Raw genomic sequence first — 21,676 nt, forward strand, 5'->3', positions numbered from 1 at the left:
GACCATTACAGCTACCACACTTTGCTTAGACCTCCTCAGAAGCCAGTATGGCTTTCCTAAAATTTAATAAGGTTGCATTCACAAAGATGTACAGTTACTTCTAAGCATACATGCTGTCAGTCCACATATCAAAACTTTTGTTCAGAAGAATTTAAACAGAACATTCCAAAAAAGTACAGTTATAAGCAGAGGCACTGCAAATGTCTGTCTCATTCTAGAAAAGAAACCATCTCCAGATCAAGCAGTCTGTGACCTCACTGCACATGAAAAACTTGAAAGAAAATCTACAAGATCAACTTTGTTATAGATGAATGTTTATTGACAGATTATTGGTCTCACAGAAAGTGCATGTAAGTACATATGGACAGTTTCCATACCATACTAACATACAATTTTCTACATGCAAGGGACCTTGCTGAAAGTGTTACTTTATCCATAATCATTCCTATAGGCTTTTTCCTGGATACGTAACACCATTCTCCGAGCATAAAAATCCCTGTATTCCTCAGGTAGCTCTTCAAGTGTTTTCAAGGCTCTGTCCAAGATCTGAATAGCTCTAGAGGCTGCCATGGGATCTTTATTACCATAAGTATCCGTCTTATCATAGGACTCAGCAGGAAGGTGCTTCCAAAAGACATTCAGTGCTACTCCAAATTCCTCAGAAAGTACATTATGGAACCACAAAGCTGTAGGAAGAACAGTGTCTAAAATAAAAATTACTGTCCATAACTTCCATGTGACTCTACGCAGATGTCAGAATTACCCATACTAAATCTAGTTGAGGAAAAGCCTCAACTACCGTATTTTTGTTTATTTAAAAATATCCATATGAATATGTTGCATTGTACCAAATCTGGAAAGTTTTTCAAGCCATTTATGCTGATCTATAACTTCTTATAAAAGTAAAAATCGCTGAAGTGTAGAAGTACTCAAATGTAAGCAAAGAATAAGCATGTGTAGGATGAAAGAAAGACACCTTCCCTCGCTCACCTCCACTCTAAATGCAGATATCTATTTTCACTTAGTCCCTAACCTTGCACACACTGTCCAGGCATTAATGTAAACCACCAGCATCAGCCAGGTCACTCAGGCAAGTTGCTAATCTTCTCATAATGAAGGCATGAGGTTTTTCAGCTGAATCATCATGACTGTGGTAAGGAAGCCAAGACATCTTTGTTTCATTTGGTACATTTAAATAATCAGTTTAATATGGTATATTTAAGATATTTGAATTTTAAGCTAAAATTCTGAATGCTGTGTTTATTGTATCTTATTTACCTGTAGGTGCTGAAGATGTAGAAAAGTTTATTCTGAGAAATCAACATCAAGTTTCTTTCAGTTTAGGAAGAGGGGCTGCTTCTACCTTCTTCATAATAACCACACACATTCCTCAAAAAACATCTTTTTTTTCAGTGATATGCACTGCAGGATGCTGACAAAGCACCATTCTCTGGACTCAAAAATCCCTATATACTCTCCAGTCAGTCTTAAGAAAGCTGAGTGTGTCTCAAGTTTTCTCACCCAATGGGAAAGACAAACAAGTATCTGGACTGCATAACAGAAAACAAGGATGCTGACAACAGCAGCAGTGTGACATACAACTACCTAACTGTAACCAAAAGTTTATTTAGGAAGAAACATAAAGGTAAGTTCAAAATTAAGTAACAAGTCCAAGGCTAAGAAACTATTAAAAAATAACTTCCTAAAAACCTTTTACCTTCTTGTTTACTGACCTGTTTATATTGCCCAGATAATGTGAAAGTGACAGGATAAGTCATATCTGTTGCAAGCTCACAAGTTAAAATAAAATCAGTAACAAGGAGGAGTAGTTCAGTAGGAGTAATTCAAATGCCTTTAAATGCCTTTCCTTGACTACCAGAATTTGTCATGTCAGCCTAGGAAGCAGCTTTCTTCCTGTGCAGAAAAATTATTAGAACTTGTCCTTCCATTCCCCAAAGATGATTATAAATATTTAGAAGGTCCAATAACTCTACCATCCATGTATGTCATCAGACCATGTGCCTCACAGTGCTTAAGTGCCAGAGCTACAGAAGAAGAGAAATGGTATTTCACTCAAGTTGTGTCACTAAAAAAACCCATGTCATGGAAGTTATTTCAGATTTCAGAAGGTAAATTTATAGTATTAATCTATTAAGACACAAATTCAGGAGCACAGAATGTACACTTGAGGGAAAGTAAGATTGTAGGTAGATAAAATAATACTGTTTTTCAGGTTAATTGTACAGTTAGAAGTAGTAAATCAGTTTTGCCAACATCTTTCAATGCTCCTACTTATAACAGAGAAACGGTTTAGCAACCTCATACCATCTCCAGAAATCATAAATTAGAAACAAGACTGTTTAATACCATGCCATGGTCAGGAATTATTTGCTACTTACCTGGAATAAATAACACATCTCCTGCTTCCAAAACACATTGATAGCGCTTGGCTTTCACAAAAAGGGGGTATTTCTGCAAGTCTGGGTTATCCACATCCAGCACCTCTGATTTAGTACCTAGGAAAGTTTCAGTGAATAAATATTCTCACTCTTCCAACAGTAACAAAGCATTATCATATTGCTGGAAATGGCAGCTCTTGAATCAACTTTTGTACTGGTTTATTTCTCACAACCAGAGAAACCTGATGGCACCCCTTATTTACTGAAGAGATGCTCTCCTGTTGTCTTTATTTGTTCTGTAACTGCAACCTTATTATAACACTAAAAACACTTTTCCTGACATTTAAAAAACTGTTTTAAACCCAGACAGAACATTTTACTCTTTCAGTTAGGTGTTGAAAGTAATCAGGCAAAGCCGCTGTTCACCTTAGCTTTGTCTAAAGCACACAGAATCAGAGCTAAAGGAACAAATTACTTCTTCTTGTACCATGTCATCTGTTAGTGATTATTTTCTACAGTGAAAATACTTGTGAGCTGAAAAGCCAAGATCACCAGACTCTGGACTAGACACCTATGACATGCATACCTGATAAATATAAATACGGTGCATCTCGAGGACTGTACAAAACAACTCGTTTTTTCCCTGTGACTTGGATTAAGAAGTTGTCCATCACCTGGGATGAGTGTAATAAAAGAGATGTCAGCCAAATATGGACTTCAACTGATCTAATTATTAGCTTAAAAAAGAAAATTAATAAAACCTTCACGTTAAGAATTATCTTATAAATAAATTTATTCTGAACTCACTGCACAATGTTAGAAGACAACCTTATTTGGATTCTATTGCATTGCAGCCAGAAACCACTACAATCATTCCACAGTTGGCAGTGTGTTATACAACTAGAATTGATCCTAATCTGGCCATTAGAGTGAAAAAAAAAAAGAAGGAAAGTAATATTGAAGACAAAAATGTTGAAAGTTACTGTGTTTCAGATTTTCAACTGAAACTCAAAACAGTTAAAAAAGGGAAACAAAAGAAAATATCCTTCAGTCTTACAAGTCTGGAATTAGACATAAACCCAGTTACTATGCCTAAGCAATGCAACATTTAAAATTCACCATACCACTGAATGTGGTTCATTTCATTATTTTAAAATATGTGAAGTTTGTTATTATTCTCTAATCTTTGGCAGAGATTTGCACCTTATTATCTCAACTCTGTAATGCCATCTGCAATATTTTATGCTAAGCCCATGTATTACCTACATCATAATGTGTCCATAACTGTAATCCAGCTGAGCTGATGCGGAAGACGCTAGAGAAAAACTGTTCCTTCTCAAAATACTCTGGAATATGAACATCTTCTGCTAAAATAGGAAACTGCTTCCTGATATCTGCAATATCCTGAAACAGAAAGGCATAACTCTTGGAGAACCATCTACGCACATTTAAAGGGGGAGCACTTCACAATCATTTCCAGTCATGTGAAATGGGGTTAGAACTTCAGCATTGGCAAACACCTGAAATCAGCAACGCTTGAGCTGCTCTTAACCATGGCTAGGAATCACACTGAGGGAGCAAGAGATCAGCATAAATGCTTTTATATTAGTTTATAACAAAAGCTAAAGAAAGGGAGTTTAGCAATGTACTCTCCAGTGACCAGCTCAGCTCCCATGCAACAGCAACTATATCAGACACATTGAAATACTCTGACTAAATCCAGTCAGATTCACAAACCACATGACCCTAAGTAAGCTGTATGACAACAGGCTTTAAAAAATATTTCTAAACTGCAACATTACAATATTAGAACTGTGATCTTCAGTAACTTACCTTCCTAACATCTTCACCCACTGATCGCAAATAGTACTTTTCATCCTGAAGAGAACACAAAAAGAGAATGGTTTGGGGTTTTTTAATAAGAATTACCAAAACATTTAGACAAAGAGCTTGTATTTTCTCATTTATCTAATGCAGAGTTTCACTAAAATATGGTACAAATAAAGGGCATCTACAATGCAGCTCTTTATACTGCTCTTTAGTGATCCCTGCAGTTCACCTTGAGAAATGGGAAAAATAAGTTAACTGAGAGTCAACTGCTTCAGCATTGCTGTTACTGAACAGACTCAAAGCAAATGCAGATTCATATTTAAGTTCAGTATCCTGCTGCAGAAAACTATTATGACTGGCTTCACAACTTACAGCATTCTATGCGGTATAAAAGGTAAAAAGCATGTCTACATTCAAAACTATTTGCTTCCCAATCACAGTTACCTGAAAAATCCCTAACTTGAACATTGATATGTAAAGATAACCAGACATTTGCTACTCACAAATTATGTTACAATATATCTAGATTTGTACTTTGACAGTAATAAAATTCTAAAATATCTTCATGACATTTTCTTGCAAAACACACCAATGATATGATTGTTATTCTAAAGCAAGATTTGATTTCTAAATTTTATACTGGAATTTTTTGCTCATGTATGCAGTTTTTAAGAGAGACAGGATAACTGAAGTTAACCACACTGGACACATACAAAATATCTTCTGAGAAGAATTACTTCTCACATTTTTTCCTTTGGCATCAAGCCACAAGAAAGTTAAATTAAAGATCAAGTCTTTTACTGAAGTAAGAGTTTAAGTTACAATTAATCCCTTTCCTCTCTACATACCAGCAAAATAACCAACAGAAGAAACTGTGACACTAAGGAAATTACCTCACTAAGAAAGTACTCCTTGTGCTTGACTTCAGCTGCTCTTCGTACAAATACATCAAAAGGCAGAGTTCTGAAATATAAATATTTGAATTTGTACCATGAATCAGTGCAACAACACACAGTCTAAACTCTAGATTTACAGTAACTCCCCTACCATATCAAGTATAATGGAAGATGCAGTAGGCTGCTCTTGTATTCTTTAACTTAACATAGTGACTAATCTGTTTGCAGCAGATGTTTGAACAGTTCTCCCAAGACAGAGAGAGAGACAATTTGAAGTCAGTAGGAGTGTTACATATTTATCTATATAGTGGGAGCTTTTCATACAGATTACAGATTTTGGTATCAGTTGGTATCTGAATGGCAAACCAAGAAAAATCAGCAACATAACGTGCATTCATGATTATGGATTCTATGTTCCATTCATGCAGCTCACCATCTCACACTAGGTGTCACTGGGTAACGAATTATTGCATGTAAACATCACATTGCAGAGCAACCACCAAGTACCTAGGATTAAGAAACCATTCTCAAGCAAATTTTTTCTTGATCCTCTTATCTTTTTTACTAGAATGTAAACCTGCATCAGACAGTACTTAAACCAATTCTCTAAACATTTTAGGCTTGTTTGGAATAGGCAAATACAAAATTCACTGAGGTCAACGGAAAACCAAACAAAACCCAATGCTCTGACTTCAGCCAAACTGTTCTATCATGTCCACTTACAGTTGCTGCTGAAGAAAGTGAGAGCTCAGCTCTACTACAGCTTGAACTTATCCACTCTGGTGCTACCACAGCTCTGCCCTAATCACCCCATCTCCCCCCTTACAGTAGCACTGGCACTCATCTGACCTCTCCATGAACCTGCTTACAAAGCTAAAACAGCAGAAAAACATTCAGATTTCTGCAGCACATCACAACCTGGCTGAATGAGTTCCAGAACCAACACAAAAACAGGGTAGGAGCATGCAACTTGAAACAGAACTGCAGTACTACTAATGTTCATCAGTTTAAACTAATGGATGTTAAGTCCTCAGAGTTTCTGTTCTTTTGTTTCTACTTATTGTCCCCTCAGATTAGAACGAGGGGCTTGCTGTGGAAAAGGTCAAAGCTTCCTGAATTTCAAGTGAAGTATGTGAAAAGTCCTGACACCTGCTGTAATGAAACACCATCAGAGTGTCCATATGTCTGTCTACAAACCTGCTAGAACTAAGACTCCAGAACAACTGTACGTGAACTCACAGCAAGAGTTACTAAAAAACCCCAAAACAGAGCAGGGAAAACACAGTATGGAGATAAGGCAAAGTTAGTCAGTACAAGCTAATTTCAGAGATTCAAAAGTTCATTTTGTAGTGAGCAGAATACATCATGATTGTAATTTGTGTTTATTCCCTGAATAACAGGTTCCACTCAGAGACTTGTAGCTCGTTTACACCTATGGCATACACTGCCACCTGCTTAGAAGTTTCACAGACTGAGCACTGTGTTCCCACTTGGGGAAAACAAAGGACTGCTAAAATAAAGGCATTTACCCTCGCAGGACAACACAATGACTGAGATTAAATGAACTCTGAAGAAATGTTGTGGCAGTTACACAAGAGAAGCTCCAGAGGAGATCAAGGTTTTTTCAAGATTAAAGAGCTGGTGAAATGTGTTGTATCCAGTGGTTTGAACATTCTGAAAGCTGCACATGCTAACTTTGAAAGGAGCTTGGTTTTAATTAGTTACACCTTTCTGGAGTGGAATACCATGGCTGGCACATACACCAGCATTCAAAGGGGATCAGACACACAGTGAGTCAGAAATCATCAGATTATTCAGTGACATTGAGCATGTACCATATAACTAGAACAAAATACCAGGTCATCGACTGGAGATATCAGGGGTGTTTTAGTTTATTTTTAATTAACAGCTGCAAGTGCCAGGCTCAAACTTCCAACAAGAGTGCTCAGACAAAATACCTTTATAACCCTTCTCCATGACATCACTTCTAAAGTGCTGTTTGGCCCTTCATTTCACCCTCATTGTATTTATTCAGGGTGTAGAATTAATAGAAGAGGGAGAAATCTAGGGCAACCCTTTGATCCATAATGAAATGTTTTCACAAACTATCTTCCCATTCCCATCCACAGCTTCAAACAGATGCACTGTATGTCTGTAAGTTACAAGCACATGCCTTTAAAATACAAGAGGCCTTGGAGTGAAGTACCTATACACAAAGTTCTTACTGAGGAAATCCATCTGTGGCACTGCAGAAACATGAATCTTTACTTCTTTAGATCCTTCAGCTTGGCTCAAGTAATCTGTTGTCCATTTGGTGGTGCAAGTGCCCAGTTCCAGTCCTGTCAGCACTACTGGCATTCTCTAAGGAACAACAAAAAAATTCAATGATGAATGATCACAGCATCCAACAGAAAAAGAAAAAAAAAAAGAAAAAAAAAAGCAGAACGAATTTTTCAAATTACAATCCAAGCAAACAAGTCAGTTGAATGCCAGGACCCACTACACAAGGTAACAACTACTCTGTTCACAAGCAATGTGAATCAAATGCTGAATGTTGAAACAAAATGCAGTAAATTAGGGAACTGTTTCTCTATTAACTATGTGTTCTTTCCTAGTTGGATAAGGAAGGATATGGAGAGGCAAAGACAATTCTAGCCTACACTTTGTGCTGGGGCCATTGAGGAATCCAGTCTCCAGGAACAGATTTCATCTTTCTAGCCAAGGCTTAACACAAAACATGTAAAAGCCCACACAGTTAAGGTACAGACTGAGCCGTGGTGATGCTGTTATGTTCTCGTGAGAGAAGCTCTTTCCACCTATACCAAGGTTCCTTGCTGCTCACAACCACGAACAGGTTTGAACCAGCCCACACACAAAAAGTAAAGACACTTTTGCGTTTAATTGGGACCTCGGAGGGTGGGGGGTAAGGGGGGAACGGGGAAAATAAAACGAGAGATGACAAAGCAACCAAACAAACTTTTTAACCATTGCCAAAGAAATGGACTCTTACAGAGATCACCGTCGGAACTTGCCAGCAGCTCAGACAGGATCTGCCTATAGAAGCTCCTTGCTCCTAAACTCCCATTCCCGTCAATGGATCAGGACACCTTTCCGGGAACACACACACCCAAAGCCTGAGGTTTGCGTGCCCCAGCTGTGCCCGCTGAGGAGGGGTCCCCGCACACCCCCTGCCCTGTGTCCCCGTGGAGCCCCGCCCGGCCCGGCGGGTCCCGCTCAGAGCGCCCCGTACCCGCGGGTAGATGTCCCGCAGGAAGCGCTCCCGCGTCACCCCGTCCAGCCGCTCCACGGCCACGGCCGCCCGCTCCCGCCGCTCCATGGCCGCGGCACCGCGCCCGCCCCGCCGCTTCCCCCGGAAAGAAGAGCCCGCGCAGAAGCGTTCCTGCCTCTCCCTCCGGGCGAGGGCCGGGAGCCCGCGGATCACGGAATTGTCGGGGTTGTGAGGGATCTCTGGAGACCACCGAGTCCAACCTCTGCCATGGCAGGGTCACATGTAGCCGGTGACACAGGAACATGCCCAGGTGGGGTTGGAATGTCTCCAGAGAGGGAGACTCCATGACTTCCCTGGGCAGCCTGTTCCAGTGTCTGCCACCCTCAACGTAAACCAGTTCTTTCTCAAGCTGAGGTGGAACTTACTATGCTTTAGTTTATGGCCATTACTCCTCGTCCTGTCACTGAGAGCCACTGAGAAGTGCCTGGCACCATCCTCTTGGCACCCGCCTTTGAGGTATTTCCATGCATTCATGAGATTCCCTCCCAATCTCCTCCAGACTGAACAGGCCCAGCTCCCGCAGCCTCTCCTGATGAAAAGAGCTGCTCCAGGCCCTTTCTTTGTGGCCGCGGCTGCACCCTCTCCGGCACTCCTTGTCTCTCTTGCACTGAGCAGCCCAGAGCCGGACACTGTGCCCCAGCCGCGGCCCCAGCAGGGCCAGCGGGGCCGCTCCCCATCTCCGGGGGTGACCGGGGCTCAAGCCCCCGACTCGGCGCTGCCAGAGCCGCCCGCACCGCTCGCATCCGCACCGGAACCAGCGGCGGCCGCGGCCGTGTTTCCGGGGAGCGGGAGTTACGGGCGGACAGGGCGGGGCCGGGCCGTCATGGCGCTGCGCTGCGCGGCTCCGGGCCGTGTCCGCTGGCTGGCGCGGGCGCTGGCGGGCTCTGCCCGGCTCCTGCCGCCGGCTGCAGCCGCACCGGGCCCGCTGAGCCCCGCCCGGACCCGTCTGCCTCAGCTTAGCGCTCGGTTCGCCAGCAGCGCCGGATCTGGGACCGAGGGCCCTCAGCGGCGTGTGGTGGTAGTGAGGATCACCAGCCCCTTCGCCTGGCTCCGCACCCGCTTCTACTACCTGCTCATCCGCCTCTACTTCGACCAGGAATTCAGCATCGAGGAGTTCACGCGGGGAGCCAAGCAGGTGAGCGGGCCTGGGACCTCGGGGCGAGGAGAGCGGCCGGCCTGAGGGGAAAGGTCTTGCTGACCGTCCCAGGGGGCTGCCGATGCTCGCGGTTACTTGCATGGAGTTATAGAACCAGTTAGGGTAGAGAGGACTTCAGAGATAATAACAGATTCGCAGAACGGGTGAGGTAGGGATGGACTAGAGTAGATCATCTGTTCCATCTTCCGTGCTCCAACAAAGCCGTCCTAGAGCACGTAGGACTGGATTGTGTCCAGACGGCTCTGGAATATCTGCAGTGAGGGAGAGTCCACAGCCTCTGAGCATTCTGTTCCAGTGCTTGGTCGTGCTCAGAGTAAAGAAGTCCTTCCTTGTGTTCGGGTGGAACTTCCTGAGCATCAATTTCTGCCCATTGTCTCTTGTCCCGTTGCTTGGCACCACCGAACAAAACCTGGTCCATGCTCTTGGCACTCCCCCCCTTTAAATATTTATACCTATTGACGAGATCCCTCTCAGCCATCTCTTCTTGAGGCTGAACATAAGCGTATGGACATTGTGCTAATGTGCTCCTGTGTGTGAAATACATGGAGTTCCCCAGTGCTGGCTCCAAGCACCACACTTTGAGGCAAATGATACAAGCAGAGTTGTACCTTTCTTCAGGAATTTCTTGTTTTCCCAGATCCTACAATTAAAATGAACTGGTTAAACCATCCCCCAAAGAAGCGTGAATGAAGGTGCTTCCAAATGTTGTAGAGACTTTAGGAGAAGTGTGTCTCCTCTTAGCAGGTTTTCCTGAAATGATAAAGTTAACACAGGCATAGAGCTGGTGTATTTATTTATTTTTCCAAATTTATGTGCCCAGTAAGCTTTGTCAACAGAATGTGTCAAAGAGGTAAGTATCTCAAAGCTAGAGAGTTATCTGTTGGCAAACTTTTTATTATTGTATTTACTTTTAACAAAAAAAAAGCCAACTTGAAACAACACATTAGGAGACAGAATGTTAAAATTATTAGGATCAATTCAAGAGAGGAAAAAAACCAACACTTACAAGTAATTTGACAAGTATGCAGAGCCTGTTTTACCTTGACCTGGTTTTTTTGAGTGTTGTTTTGGTGTGTTTGTTTTTACTTGGTGTAGAGTCCTAAATACACTGTCCTTCATAAGTGCACTACTTGAATATGTAGAGGCATAAATGTATGTAAAAATACCTACAAAATTGAGGGGGAAGAGGGGAGTTGAACTTCCTGAAGTCTAGAGACTAAACCAGATTTCTAAGGAAAATTTGTAAATTGCAGCATCAGTTTTGACTGAAACCAGATAAGTGGGAAAAGAGGGCAGGGGAGCAAAATATTTACAGGAAAGACACAGACTGTTTGAATTATCAAAAAGAGGTAAAGCAACATACAAAATAATGCAAAGCTTTTTTTTTTCTTTTGTAAATTATGAATTCAACCTATTTGAAGTTATAATGTTTTAAATAAGAGATTGAAAAGAAATCACATGTTTTTATTAGTTCATAAAATCACTCTTGTAATGCTGGAGGAATTACATTTCAATGGTAGTAACCTCTGCAAATATTGAAATCTTAATTCATGGAATATTTGGCTAGCATGTCATATACTTCTGGATTTGTCTGAAAAATAAGCCAGCCTAGAGTTGCTTGTTCATGTTTGGTTTTTGTTTCTGTTTTATTTTGGTAGGCCTTTTCTGTTGTTTCAAAGCTGCTGTCTCAGCGTAAACTTGACCTGCTGGAAGAACTTGTATCAGCAGAGGTAAATGCTTTCCATCTCCTATTCTAGCAGTTGATTGTCTGTTATAAATTAACATGGATGCACTCAGCCTGTTGTTATGTAGAAGTTGCCAATTTGGTTTAATTTGGGGAAAAACAACATAACGTGAGAGAGGGTGGGCGATTTTTTTTGTCCTGCAGCTTTTTTTATGTTTAATTTCAAGGCATGAAATTTAATTCTAAGTTACTGTATTTGAAACAAAATAAAACACATTTTAGCTGTTGAGCATGAGGACCAAATGCCAGAAGGATTGCTAGTGTACCAGGAAGGATGGAAAGGCAGCAGGCAAGTGGAATTGTGTGTCTCTAGGTATAGGCAGGTGGCTGAAGCTGACTCAGTCTGTGCACCAGAATTCATGTGAATAAAGAAACAGATTTGTGCTTATCCCTGCTGCACTGATACATTCCCACCCCCATCAGATCATACAGCTCATTACTGGTTTTGGCTGGAAGGCTTCACTCTTGTGTCAGTCTCAGGGATGTAACTGACCTGGTTAAACATCAGTGCTGTGTTTTCTGTGTTTTTATGAATTTTTGATTGCTGAAGTTGTCTTGGCCTTCCCAGGGCATGGAGGTAGCAGATGCATCAGAGTCAAGTGGAGGAGACACTCCAGGTCTATGTCTGCCTTGTTACAGGATGTCAGCGTGGCCTGTCCTATTGCCTTTGCAGCAAAAACTCTGGTGTTGTTCTAGTGCATCCCCTCTGAACAGTCTTGCCTCCTCTCTCTGAACAGAGATAGCAATAAAATGTGAGTTTGTTTCTTGCAGTTGTTTTGAAAGGGCATCTCCTCTGCTTCCTCTTCAAAGAACTTGCTCTGGTCACTGTAAATTTTTCAGGTTTACATTGATGCAGAGACTTCATGTAAGCCAAGGATGTAATAGATGAGGCTGTGATCCCACACACCTTGTCATTTCTTTGGCCAATGAATTTTGTACCTGTAAATTGTTCTAGAAACCAATGTTTCCTTTTGAAGATTACCTCTTGCTTCCATGTAACCTCTGCATTTGTTTGTTGTTCAAAAATGGTAGGTCAGGTTAGGGTGAAAAATAAGTATTAGTTAAAAATAAATTCTGCAGTTTCATCCTTCCTTGTGACTTGTCTTTCTCATATGGTGTTTGAGGTGCTACCTCTGCGCAGTTTTTGCACTCTACCATTTTCTGCTTAACACAGCTGGGTGGATCTTAGGACACAGATAATATGGATGTGAGTGTCATCAGGACATTAATTACAGAACACTTTTTCAGTCTATGCTGATTGCAGGTGTTTAAACTTTTTCAAAATGCAGTGTGGATCACAAAATGGCAAAGATAAACTCGTTGGTAATGAAACTGATTTTCAAAGAAGTTTGTGAAAGATAGCTAAAAGATACTGAATCAAAAGTCTAGGAACCTGCAAATAGTGAGAATTCAGTGGTGAGAAGGCAGAGTGTGGTTGTGGGAGCAAGCTTCACTGGGCTGTTCTGGGCTGACATGGCTTGTGTTGCTGCTGCTGTTTTGATAGCATTTTTTGATGTGCTTGGTTTTCATTTGTTTTGAGCAGTAAATGGACCTTCTTCAGTGCTGCTGAATTAGGGTTTAGGAATGCCCAGACTTCCCAGTACTTTTTCACTTTAGCTGTTACATGTGTTAGACTAATGTTTTAGCAATACAGCTTATTTTATTAACTGCAGTAGAAATAAATTGTTACTTAAATTTCCTAATGAAAAACTAAGTGACAGTTTTTCTGAATTTAGGTACTTCAGGTGCTGAAGGAAAAGATTTCTTTGCTCCCTGACAGCCACAGGGATGCTTTAGCAGCTGACATTGATGCAATCATGTACACAACAGAAGGAGATGTTCGCATTTACTATGATGATGATGGTATGTTTAGAATCCTAAAACATTTCAACAATGAGCAGTGTTATTTCCTGGTTTTGCTACTAGACATTTTCTGTGCAGACGTGGTTTTGAGTACTGTTTCTCGTTCCTTGTTTCTCTGTTTAGAATTCATCCATATAAAATTTCTTGATTTCCTTTTAAACCAGAGACAGAGATAATACACCACGTGGTGTTAATACACCATGATACTATATTGACTTCTGTTTGGGTTTTGCTTATTCCTCTTCTTTGGTACAGAATTTTATATTATTAATCCTCAGGAATGTGAAACCACTCAAAAACAATTATTCTAATATATGCTGAAAGCTGTTTGCTTCAACAATGAAAATGAACTCTACAAGAAGAATAGTAAAGGCTGGATAATTAAATAAATTTTGCTGATGTAGTCTTTCTGTGATGAAATACACTTTGTTGTAGGACTCCTTGATTGGTTTGGGTTTTTGTAAGCTAGCGATGAACTTAAGCAATTGGTTGGTTTTTTTTTGTTGGATACCAGCATTGTGTGCTCTTTTCATTATCAGGCACAGAGCAGATGATATGTGGGTCTAGCCCTGAGTCTTCAGTTGAGCATTTCAAGTTGTCAGACCAGTGTGCGTTTTTCCTGGTTTGGGAAACAGGAATTTCTTTTTCCCCTCTTAGATTGCTCCCATGTTTCAGCTGCTCTGCATACATTTGTTGTATCTGTAGTTAACTTTGGAATTTGTAGGAAACAATTCCTTTTATACAGTTCCATTATATACACTCATGATAAAATACATATTTTTTACAGAGTGTATTCTTATTATTGCTTAACAGCATGAGTATGGTATAAAGTAGTTTTATCACTCATTATTGTATCCTGTATTCTTTATGGCTCTCTTTCCAGGGTCTCACAAGAATATATGCTAGATAGCAATTAGGAGTATTGAGAAACATGAGATCTAACTTAAGTTTTGATTTGTTTCCAACAGGAAGAAAGTTTGTTAGCATCCTGATGTGCTTCTGGTATCTGAATGGTGCTAATCTACCTGATGAAGTACCAGGTGAAGCCAAAGTCTTCCAGATTGTGTTTGGAGACGAAAACACAAAAGAAAAGAAACATCTTTTAACAGCAAACTATGAGTAAGCTTGCTTGTCCCTTTGTTTTCCTGTGTCCATGAGGTAGCTGTGGGATAGGCAGTTCTGCAGGCACTCCCACTGTGCCACTGCAGAGCCCAGTGTTTGTAATTTACCTTGACTCTAATCTAAGTTAATTTTCATCCAGCTTTCCAGTTTTGATTTTAGGGTCAAGTTTAATGGGAACCCTTTCTCTATAAGGAAGGTGTTTGGAGCACTGAATGAGGTTTGTGATCCTCAAAGCACACATTAGGAAGATGGATTTTCATAGGAATGCTTATAAATAATGTCTGTGTTGGTGTACTGATGTCAGAGCAGTGCAGAAAAGATCTACACAGTTGGCAAAATGTACTGAAAATAAGATTCTGAGAAGCTGGGAGAAGTGAGGATTTTTGTGTGATAAATTAAGTATGATCAAGGATTTCTACACCCACATTTGAGATTGAAAATATGGAGTTTAGGTGATGAGGAGCTCTGAAACGAAGGTAACACTTCTGAGGAGACCAGGATAGATTGTTGTGGATCCATCCCTTAGCTGAATTCAGCATCTTCCTTAGAATCGGAGGCTTCTGAGGTTCCATTAACCTTAGGAGCCTTCCCTTAAAGCCTAAATATCTTCCCAATCCCACTTCATAGGAGTGGATTTGCACATGATTGCAAAGCAATGATATTATACTGCTCTTGTCCATGACATTCAGGTTGAGAACGTGAGAATTCAGCTTGAAGCTCAGACTTATCTTTGGATAAGGGAGATTCAGTGCTACTGTTAACTTGATCTTTCATACAGTTCTGAAAATATATTACCTTTTAAACTACACTTCAGAAAAGGTGAAAATTTGTGAGTAAAATGCAGAGCACATGAGTTCCCTTCACTTACCATCCACTAAATGAAACCCTTTATTTAAACATCAAGATCTTCCATAAAGCTTTTTCCATATTCCTGCTGTGAAAACTGAGTGTTTTCTTGATATCACGGTCTTTACTGTTGCTGCTTGATCCTGTCTGAGATCAAAATCTGAACCAGAACACTCTGAAGTCAGTGCATTTTATTTCTTACTATAGAAATCATTTTTGTCTGCCATTTTGGGGCATAAGCATTAATTTTAAGTAGCTTTTACAACAATAAGTTTGAAGTAAAATATTTCTTCATGATTTCTTGTCATATTAATAGCTCCTTAAGGTCACTTACTTTCTTTTTCAGGTTCCAGAGGGAGTTTACAGAAGGAGCAAAACCAGACTGGACTATTACACGGATTGAACATCCAAGGCTATTAGAATAAATGCCTTCTACAGCCTTTTTATGTACCACTGTAATTGTTTTGATTTAACAAATACCAGGCTTTTTTGGGTCTTTTTTTCCCTTCCTTCCCTTTCCTCCAAAAGAGGGATGAATTTTCTATGTAGAATTTCCAAAAATTTTTTCTGAAGTTTGCACCGTGCTGCAGCGTTACAGCAAAGCCTTTATCCTGGAACAGGCTGGTAGGAGTTCAGTTGGTTCCAGTGCTCATCCAAGGCATCTAGACAGCACAGTTTCATTCAGGCAGGTGTCATGGATATGTCAATTTCTTACATTCTGAGAAGAAATGGTACTGTTTGAAAATAAACAACACTTAAATGACCGATGGCCCCTCTGAGTTACGTTCCTGTGTTTTTTTCCCTAGGGACTGTACAATATATAGCTGAATAATATGCAAGATGAAATAGAGGTAGATGGACTTCTTAGCCTGTTTAGCCTCAGCAGTTCATTTTGAGGTAATCTTGTTTTTGAATATATTTGAGGTTAAGAAAGTTAGAGCTGCTATTAGTATTTGCTTAGGATTGCAGAAAGGTAAAGCTTTTAGCATTGCACTGGGAAAATGGATCAAAAAGATATATATATTCTGGAAAATGAAAAAAAACCACCAACATTGCTTTCAATTCAGTAATATACAGGCAGTTCCATGTTTAGAGAATTATGGAAGAAAAATTGGTTGAAAACATGGATTTAAAAGAGGACCTAACAGTGAAGTTAAATGAAGTCCTCTGTTTGAAATGTATGTTAAAGAAATGACCAAATCCTTACAATTAGATGCTGCAACTGAACAATTTCCTAGTTGTCACTTTATCTCTGGTTTCTGGGACATGAGGATCCTGGTGTAAGTAGCTGGAGGCTTTTCTATGCAAATTAACAGGAGATCATAACAGGTTTCTTCATCCCCTATATCAAATATACAGCTAACTTTCTACCAAGGCAAGTTGTAGACATTAGTGCAGTCTAAAATTGTAATTACTCTGATTCACAGTAATTGTAATTGAAGGTATAAATTAAATTTTCCACAGTTCAGCTCTTTTGATCCAATGACTTAATGAGAGGAACATCTAAAGCTTATCAACTAGTTGATAACACACTTTTGCTGCAAAAGATGTAATGGGAAATTCACATGCACTGTTTTATTCTTTTTAAGTTGTTTATGTTTTGTGGGTTGGAGCCAAAGTGGGGTCACAGTTCAGTGTTTGGGGTTTTTTCCCCCCTTCTGATCTTCAATTAAAAAATTATCCTGGAGACTGCAAATCTCAAACAGACACAGAACTGCCCATGGATTTATTGCACCATAAATAAATCAGAAAGGTATATAAATTACTAAGCTTGGTGTATTGGAAAATGGCATTCTCCCACACTGAGTAAAACTGGCATAATTAAACTGGATTTATAGTCTAATGTTGGCTTCAGAAGAAAAAACACCACCTCACCCAAAAAAAACCCTCACAAACCACCCCCAAACCCAACTTGTAATGAACAAATGTGGAAGGTTTGACTCCTTTTACCTGCCATCCATAAATTCTCTGTTATAAATCTGATCATCATAGCGATTAATCAGACTGAAGTGATAGCCACTGAAGGATATTCGTCATTTTATGGCATTTACATTTTCTCTTGTGGAAATACTTTTCTTCTGTGTCATTTCTTCAAGCAAAACAGGAACTTCAGGTTTTTATGTTGCCATCCAAAAGCAGCAATAAGAAATTATTTCAGTTTCTTCAAGTTCTGTGCTATTTAGGTTGCCTGAAATTCTTATGGCAAGAAGGATGAGTAAAGGGTTAACTTCACTTCATCTCAAAGATGGAGAGACTATTGTCTTGTAATTTGGGGATTTGCAGTGCTGCCACTCAAATACCTCACTCTAAAAATCATAATGCTAACTTAAGTGTTACAGAATTTGAAAATAGAGCTAAAGGAAGGGTCTTGTTAGAAACATCTTCCTGATTTGGGAATAATGATGCTCAGCAGGTAAGAGTAGAACAGTGTGGGCATCTCTGTGTCATAGCATGCTGTTGCTCCCAGTTTCCCTTGTTGATTAGTCTCAGACATCACCTTGGAAATGACAGTGTGTAAGGATATGGGTGTGCTTAATTTTGCTTTCCTTAATTTCCTTACTTGGTGTCCATTTCTGTTGCCCAATGCTGGTGTGCAGCCAATAAATCCCCATCTAAAATCCCCATTTAAAATGTTGGCAGTTTTGGTCTATAAATGTTTCCATTCAGACCCCATTAATTCTTGAAAGCAATGTTACCAGGTTTGGTAGTGATTTTGAGGGTAAAATTCATATCTCTATTAGCAACACTGACATGTCTGAATAATTTTACACAGAGCAGTGAGGTGACACGGTGTCTGGTCTGCAACAGGATGCAGATTCAAAATACCACACTCTTCTCCTCTGGGCAATATAGGTCCATGTGGAGTTGGGAAGCCTTAATTTTTTATTTGTTCATCCAAAACTGTGATCATGTTTAGTAATTCCTGACAGCTGCCTGGCACAGTTTCAATACATGTGCCTAAATTTTGACAAGCACTAATTAAATCTGGCCAACAAACCTCTCATTAATTCACAAACCCCACTCACCAGTAGATGGCCTTGGTCACAAAGCTATTGTGGCTGGGAAGTAACTGATATTCATGAGAGTCTAAGTGGGGTAAAGGATAAAATGGTAGAAGCATTAAATGCTATTTAAATAATTTAGATTTGTCTTATTAAAAAGTCTTTATATTTTTCCTGGCTTTTATTGCAAATCATCAATAGTGTCTTGTGTTTTCTCTGCAGTGCCTGCCATTTTAAATTGGCAATTTACCTGAATTCTTAATGTGGGAAAGATGTGCTGTACATGTGAATTCATGCAGGCACCTCTGTGTTTGACAGTAGCAAAGCTAATTTTTAATACTCACATTTTCAAATGTGTTTATCATGTTGATTGTAGTTCCTTTCCCTCCTGTCCCAGCATTGTCTGATTACTTCAAGGGGCACATTAAACTTTCTCCAGTTTTTAAGGCATGTTCAAGTTTGACCTTATCCTCACTTCAGGTTATATTTAGTTAATTATTTTGAGGTCTTACAGCTGGAAATCTGTTTAGTAGTAAAAGTCATATTGTTTATCATTGTAGTGAGCATACTCCTTCAAAACTTCACAGCTCCCCTGCTTTTTTGTTTGATGTGTGATTGAACTTGATTTCTGCCACATGTGCCCTATTGGCTGCAGGTGGGGGCTTTGAGATTCCTCACAGGCTGTAGTCACATGATGGTTCACAGCTTATAAGAGATGGGATACAAGAGGGTGTAGTGCTTTTAGTTTCATTTCTCTCTGGTGTATGGGTGTGATAACTGATTTCTAGGCACTGGACCACATGTAGACACAGAAAGAGGTATTTAGCTGCTGAAAAAGCAAGCATTGCCTACACAGCTGTGCTTTTGTTCTTCTAAGGGAAAAGCAGCTGGGGCAAAAGCTGTTGCACAGTGAGTACTGATCACTTTAAGTCATAGGAGTTACCCTCCTTTTCTTTTACCTTCATTTTTCATTACTGGTGTGCCAGCCTTTTGGATTTTTATAGTGTTGCCATAGGATAGAAGTTGGGTAAGTCACTGTGAGCTCGTGCAGCACTGTTGAAAACACTCCCTCAATCACAATGCTTCTCTTATGTGTATCTTGTCTGATTTCAGTGGTGTGTGCTTTTTCTAATATAAAGTTCTCCTACTGAAGTTGTTCAGAGGAAACTGCTCTGCATTTTAATGAGAGCAGACTGCAACTTCTTTGCTGCCTTTGAAGTTACTCCATCAGAAATAGAGGGAAGCTAAAGTTAGACATGCTGTATTTTCTTGTGTAGCATTTCATCCCTCCTCGGCTTTTTCATAGTGAGCTTGGTACTGTAGTGCCAAGAGGCACTAGGAGGGAAAGGAGGACAGCAAAGAGAAGTGCAGAGGAGGTGGCATTTCATGAGGGATGCAGCCCTTTGCCTTAAGGACATGGGGTATTTGGAAACAAGTGGTGGCTTGAATGTTCCTCTAAATCATATTTTGCGGTTGACAGTAACCTTTTGCATAAAAAGCTCTGCTTGGGTATGGGGAAGAAGTCTGACTTTTCCAGATCAGAGCTAAGGTCTCACCTTAAGTTTGCAGAGATTGCCTAGTCTGGGGAGTTGTGGGAGAGACTACCCAGGTGGGGTACATCAGAACAGCTAAAGGCTATTTCTACCTTTGGCTAATTACCAGCTGGCACATCCCTAGAAACCGGAGTGAAAAAGGAGAGGGGTAGGGAAAATGCCTTGGTAATTTATTTCTTCTGACTTTCTGGATCCGGTTGGCAGGTGCAGTAGCTGTAAGGTCAGTGCTATTTGCCAAGTCTGGAAGTTTCAGTGGTGCAATTGGATTAAGTGGGTACCTTGTTCCAGCCTGTGGGGCTGTCACGGAGTTGGGTTCTGTGCTCACTTATGGTTTTAATGCTGTTTGAGGACCCTCATCTGCACTACACCTAGAAAAGGTCATTACTTTTAATGTTATTTTTTTGTATTGTGTATTTCATTTCATAAACTGAGAACAGATGAATATAAATAATTTTTTGGCAGATTTTTAAGAATTCTTTCAAATGGAACAGGATTGAGAGATTGCAATATAAAGTGACAAACAAGCTAGTGAAAACTAATTTTTGTAGTCCAGAACTCATGTAATGCAAGGCATTGACCATTAACTAATCTAATCACTAGTGAAATCTAATCACTACTGGTGTGATTGGGCTAGAAATGAAGAAGTCATTGAAAGCTGCCTGAAGTCTCTTACTCTGTATTTTCAATGTATTTATATTATTAAAGTCTGTAATTAGCTTAGTCAAGTACTCTGTCCTTTTTAATTATCAATGGGGTCGCTGTCCCTTAGGCCTACCTCAGGCTCAGCTCCCTATAGCAGAATCTTCTGAGCTGTTAGCCTGTTTCCTATGTTTTTGTCACTAGTGTCACTAAGTCACTTTATTTTTTCTGAGATTTTTCATAAGGTAGAGCAATGGCGAGATTGCTCATCCTCGGCAGCGTGCCTTACTTGTTGGTATAGGAATCCTGCTGGAATTCTGCTGAGATGTGCTCTTGGAAGGCATCATTCCTGCTGTTGTGAACAGTCTCTGCATATGAAAAAACACTGTGCAAACTCAGTGGTGTGAGAATTAAACTGTGGATTCCATCTTGCCATTGGGTTCTAGCCCTCCGTCTGAGAAGGTAGTAAAGCATTTGTACCAGTACTTGTAAAGGTGGTAGGACCTTTGTGGCTTAAATTTTAAACTTACTGTGTATATACTTAAAAGTTTCAGAAGCAAATCTACAGATCAGATGTTAAGTGTGAATTTATATCAACTGCATTAAGACAGTAATTATAATACAGCCTTAGCATAATTTCTGCTGTGAGGGAGGGCTTTTTCCTTTGTTCATGTTGTTCTGTGATGGTTTCTGTTTGTATTTTTTTATTCTCTCCTAAACACCAGCAGTTAGTTAAGGCTAGAGAAAGTGTTCATTGTGTAAGACATCTAAGGAAAATTAGATTATTAGTAATTTTTATATATTTCATGTTCTACTTTTAGATTCTGTGTTGGAAAGAAGTGGGGTTTTAATGCCAAATTGGTAATGTTCACTGACTTTCTCTGCAGTGGAGCCTGTTGTTTCCTGATGGAATCATTTGCATGTGTTTTTGCCCAGTTTTCTGCTAGTGCAGCTTGTGCTGCAGGGTCTCCTGCAGTGTACAATTTAATCTCTTGCTTTCATTTCACTGAAGTATATGGGTTTCAGCAGGGGTAGCTGGGTGGAAGTTAGTGCCTGCATTACACTGGAGATCTGCTTAAGTGATCTAATGGTTCCTCCTGGCAAAATCTGTGAAATTATAATAGCAGGAGTAGAGAGAGGAAGGGGATCTAAAGGTGGGTGGTAGTGCAGGATTCATATAAAGAGGAAGTAAACTCTGTTTTGTCTCTAGAGCAGAAACTGAAGCAGCCCTGAAATAAAAGTAAGTTTAGAAAACTTGAGAAGAATAAATTGTGAGAAGGTTGGTGTTCTGACTGGAGGTTGTTCTCTCAGATAAAAGGCTGGAGAATTTCTGTAGG

General features: G+C 40.0%; 2 protein-coding genes across 4 annotated transcripts; one reads left to right on the forward strand and one right to left on the reverse strand.

Moving 5' to 3' along the window:
• Window positions 1-294: 294 nt before the first annotated feature.
• Window positions 295-9,086, reverse strand: TYW5 (tRNA-yW synthesizing protein 5). Of its 3 annotated transcripts, none has more exons than XM_033064137.2 (8): window positions 8,780-9,086; window positions 7,332-7,486; window positions 5,123-5,192; window positions 4,233-4,277; window positions 3,666-3,803; window positions 2,986-3,073; window positions 2,400-2,516; window positions 295-686 (listed from the first exon to the last, which is right to left on the reverse strand). In XM_033064137.2, exons 2-8 carry the CDS (start codon window positions 7,481-7,483, stop codon window positions 430-432), a joined length of 867 nt encoding a protein of 288 aa, XP_032920028.1. In that variant the 5' UTR covers window positions 7,484-7,486; window positions 8,780-9,086; the 3' UTR covers window positions 295-429. The 3 variants fall into 3 exon arrangements, with proteins under 3 accessions (XP_032920028.1, XP_032920026.1, XP_032920027.1); XM_033064135.1 differs by lacking the exon at window positions 8,780-9,086 and adding an exon at window positions 8,376-8,465; XM_033064136.2 differs by lacking the exon at window positions 8,780-9,086 and adding an exon at window positions 8,136-8,341.
• Window positions 9,087-9,235: 149 nt separating this feature from the next.
• Window positions 9,236-15,908, forward strand: MAIP1 (matrix AAA peptidase interacting protein 1). The gene is made up of 5 exons (XM_033064138.2): window positions 9,236-9,549; window positions 11,229-11,300; window positions 13,051-13,177; window positions 14,146-14,296; window positions 15,492-15,908. The coding sequence occupies exons 1-5, from the start codon at window positions 9,238-9,240 to the stop codon at window positions 15,568-15,570; spliced, it is 741 nt and encodes a 246-aa protein (XP_032920029.1). The 5' UTR covers window positions 9,236-9,237; the 3' UTR covers window positions 15,571-15,908.
• Window positions 15,909-21,676: the final 5,768 nt, after the last annotated feature.

This window comes from Catharus ustulatus, chromosome 7, assembly GCF_009819885.2.
Source record: "Catharus ustulatus isolate bCatUst1 chromosome 7, bCatUst1.pri.v2, whole genome shotgun sequence".
NCBI classification, from domain to species: Eukaryota; Metazoa; Chordata; class Aves; order Passeriformes; family Turdidae; genus Catharus; species Catharus ustulatus.

What these genes read in the sequence shown, in the direction of transcription:
- TYW5 (XM_033064135.1), bottom strand. Translation starts at nt 8,462, where the DNA reads ATGGAGCGGCGGGAGCGGGCGGCCGTGGCCGTGGAGCGGCTGGACGGG. An exon ending in TGGGTGAAGATGTTAGGAAG is followed by an intron (nt 3,804 to 4,232) that starts GTAAGTTACTGA and finishes TTTCTGTTTCAG; the next exon opens with GATATTGCAGATATCAGGAA. An exon ending in ACCGTATTTATATTTATCAG is followed by an intron (nt 2,517 to 2,985) that starts GTATGCATGTCA and finishes AAACTTTCCTAG; the next exon opens with GTACTAAATCAGAGGTGCTG.
- MAIP1 (XM_033064138.2), top strand. Translation starts at nt 9,238, where the DNA reads ATGGCGCTGCGCTGCGCGGCTCCGGGCCGTGTCCGCTGGCTGGCGCGG. An exon ending in AAGAACTTGTATCAGCAGAG is followed by an intron (nt 11,301 to 13,050) that starts GTAAATGCTTTC and finishes TTCTGAATTTAG; the next exon opens with GTACTTCAGGTGCTGAAGGA. An exon ending in CATTTACTATGATGATGATG is followed by an intron (nt 13,178 to 14,145) that starts GTATGTTTAGAA and finishes TGTTTCCAACAG; the next exon opens with GAAGAAAGTTTGTTAGCATC.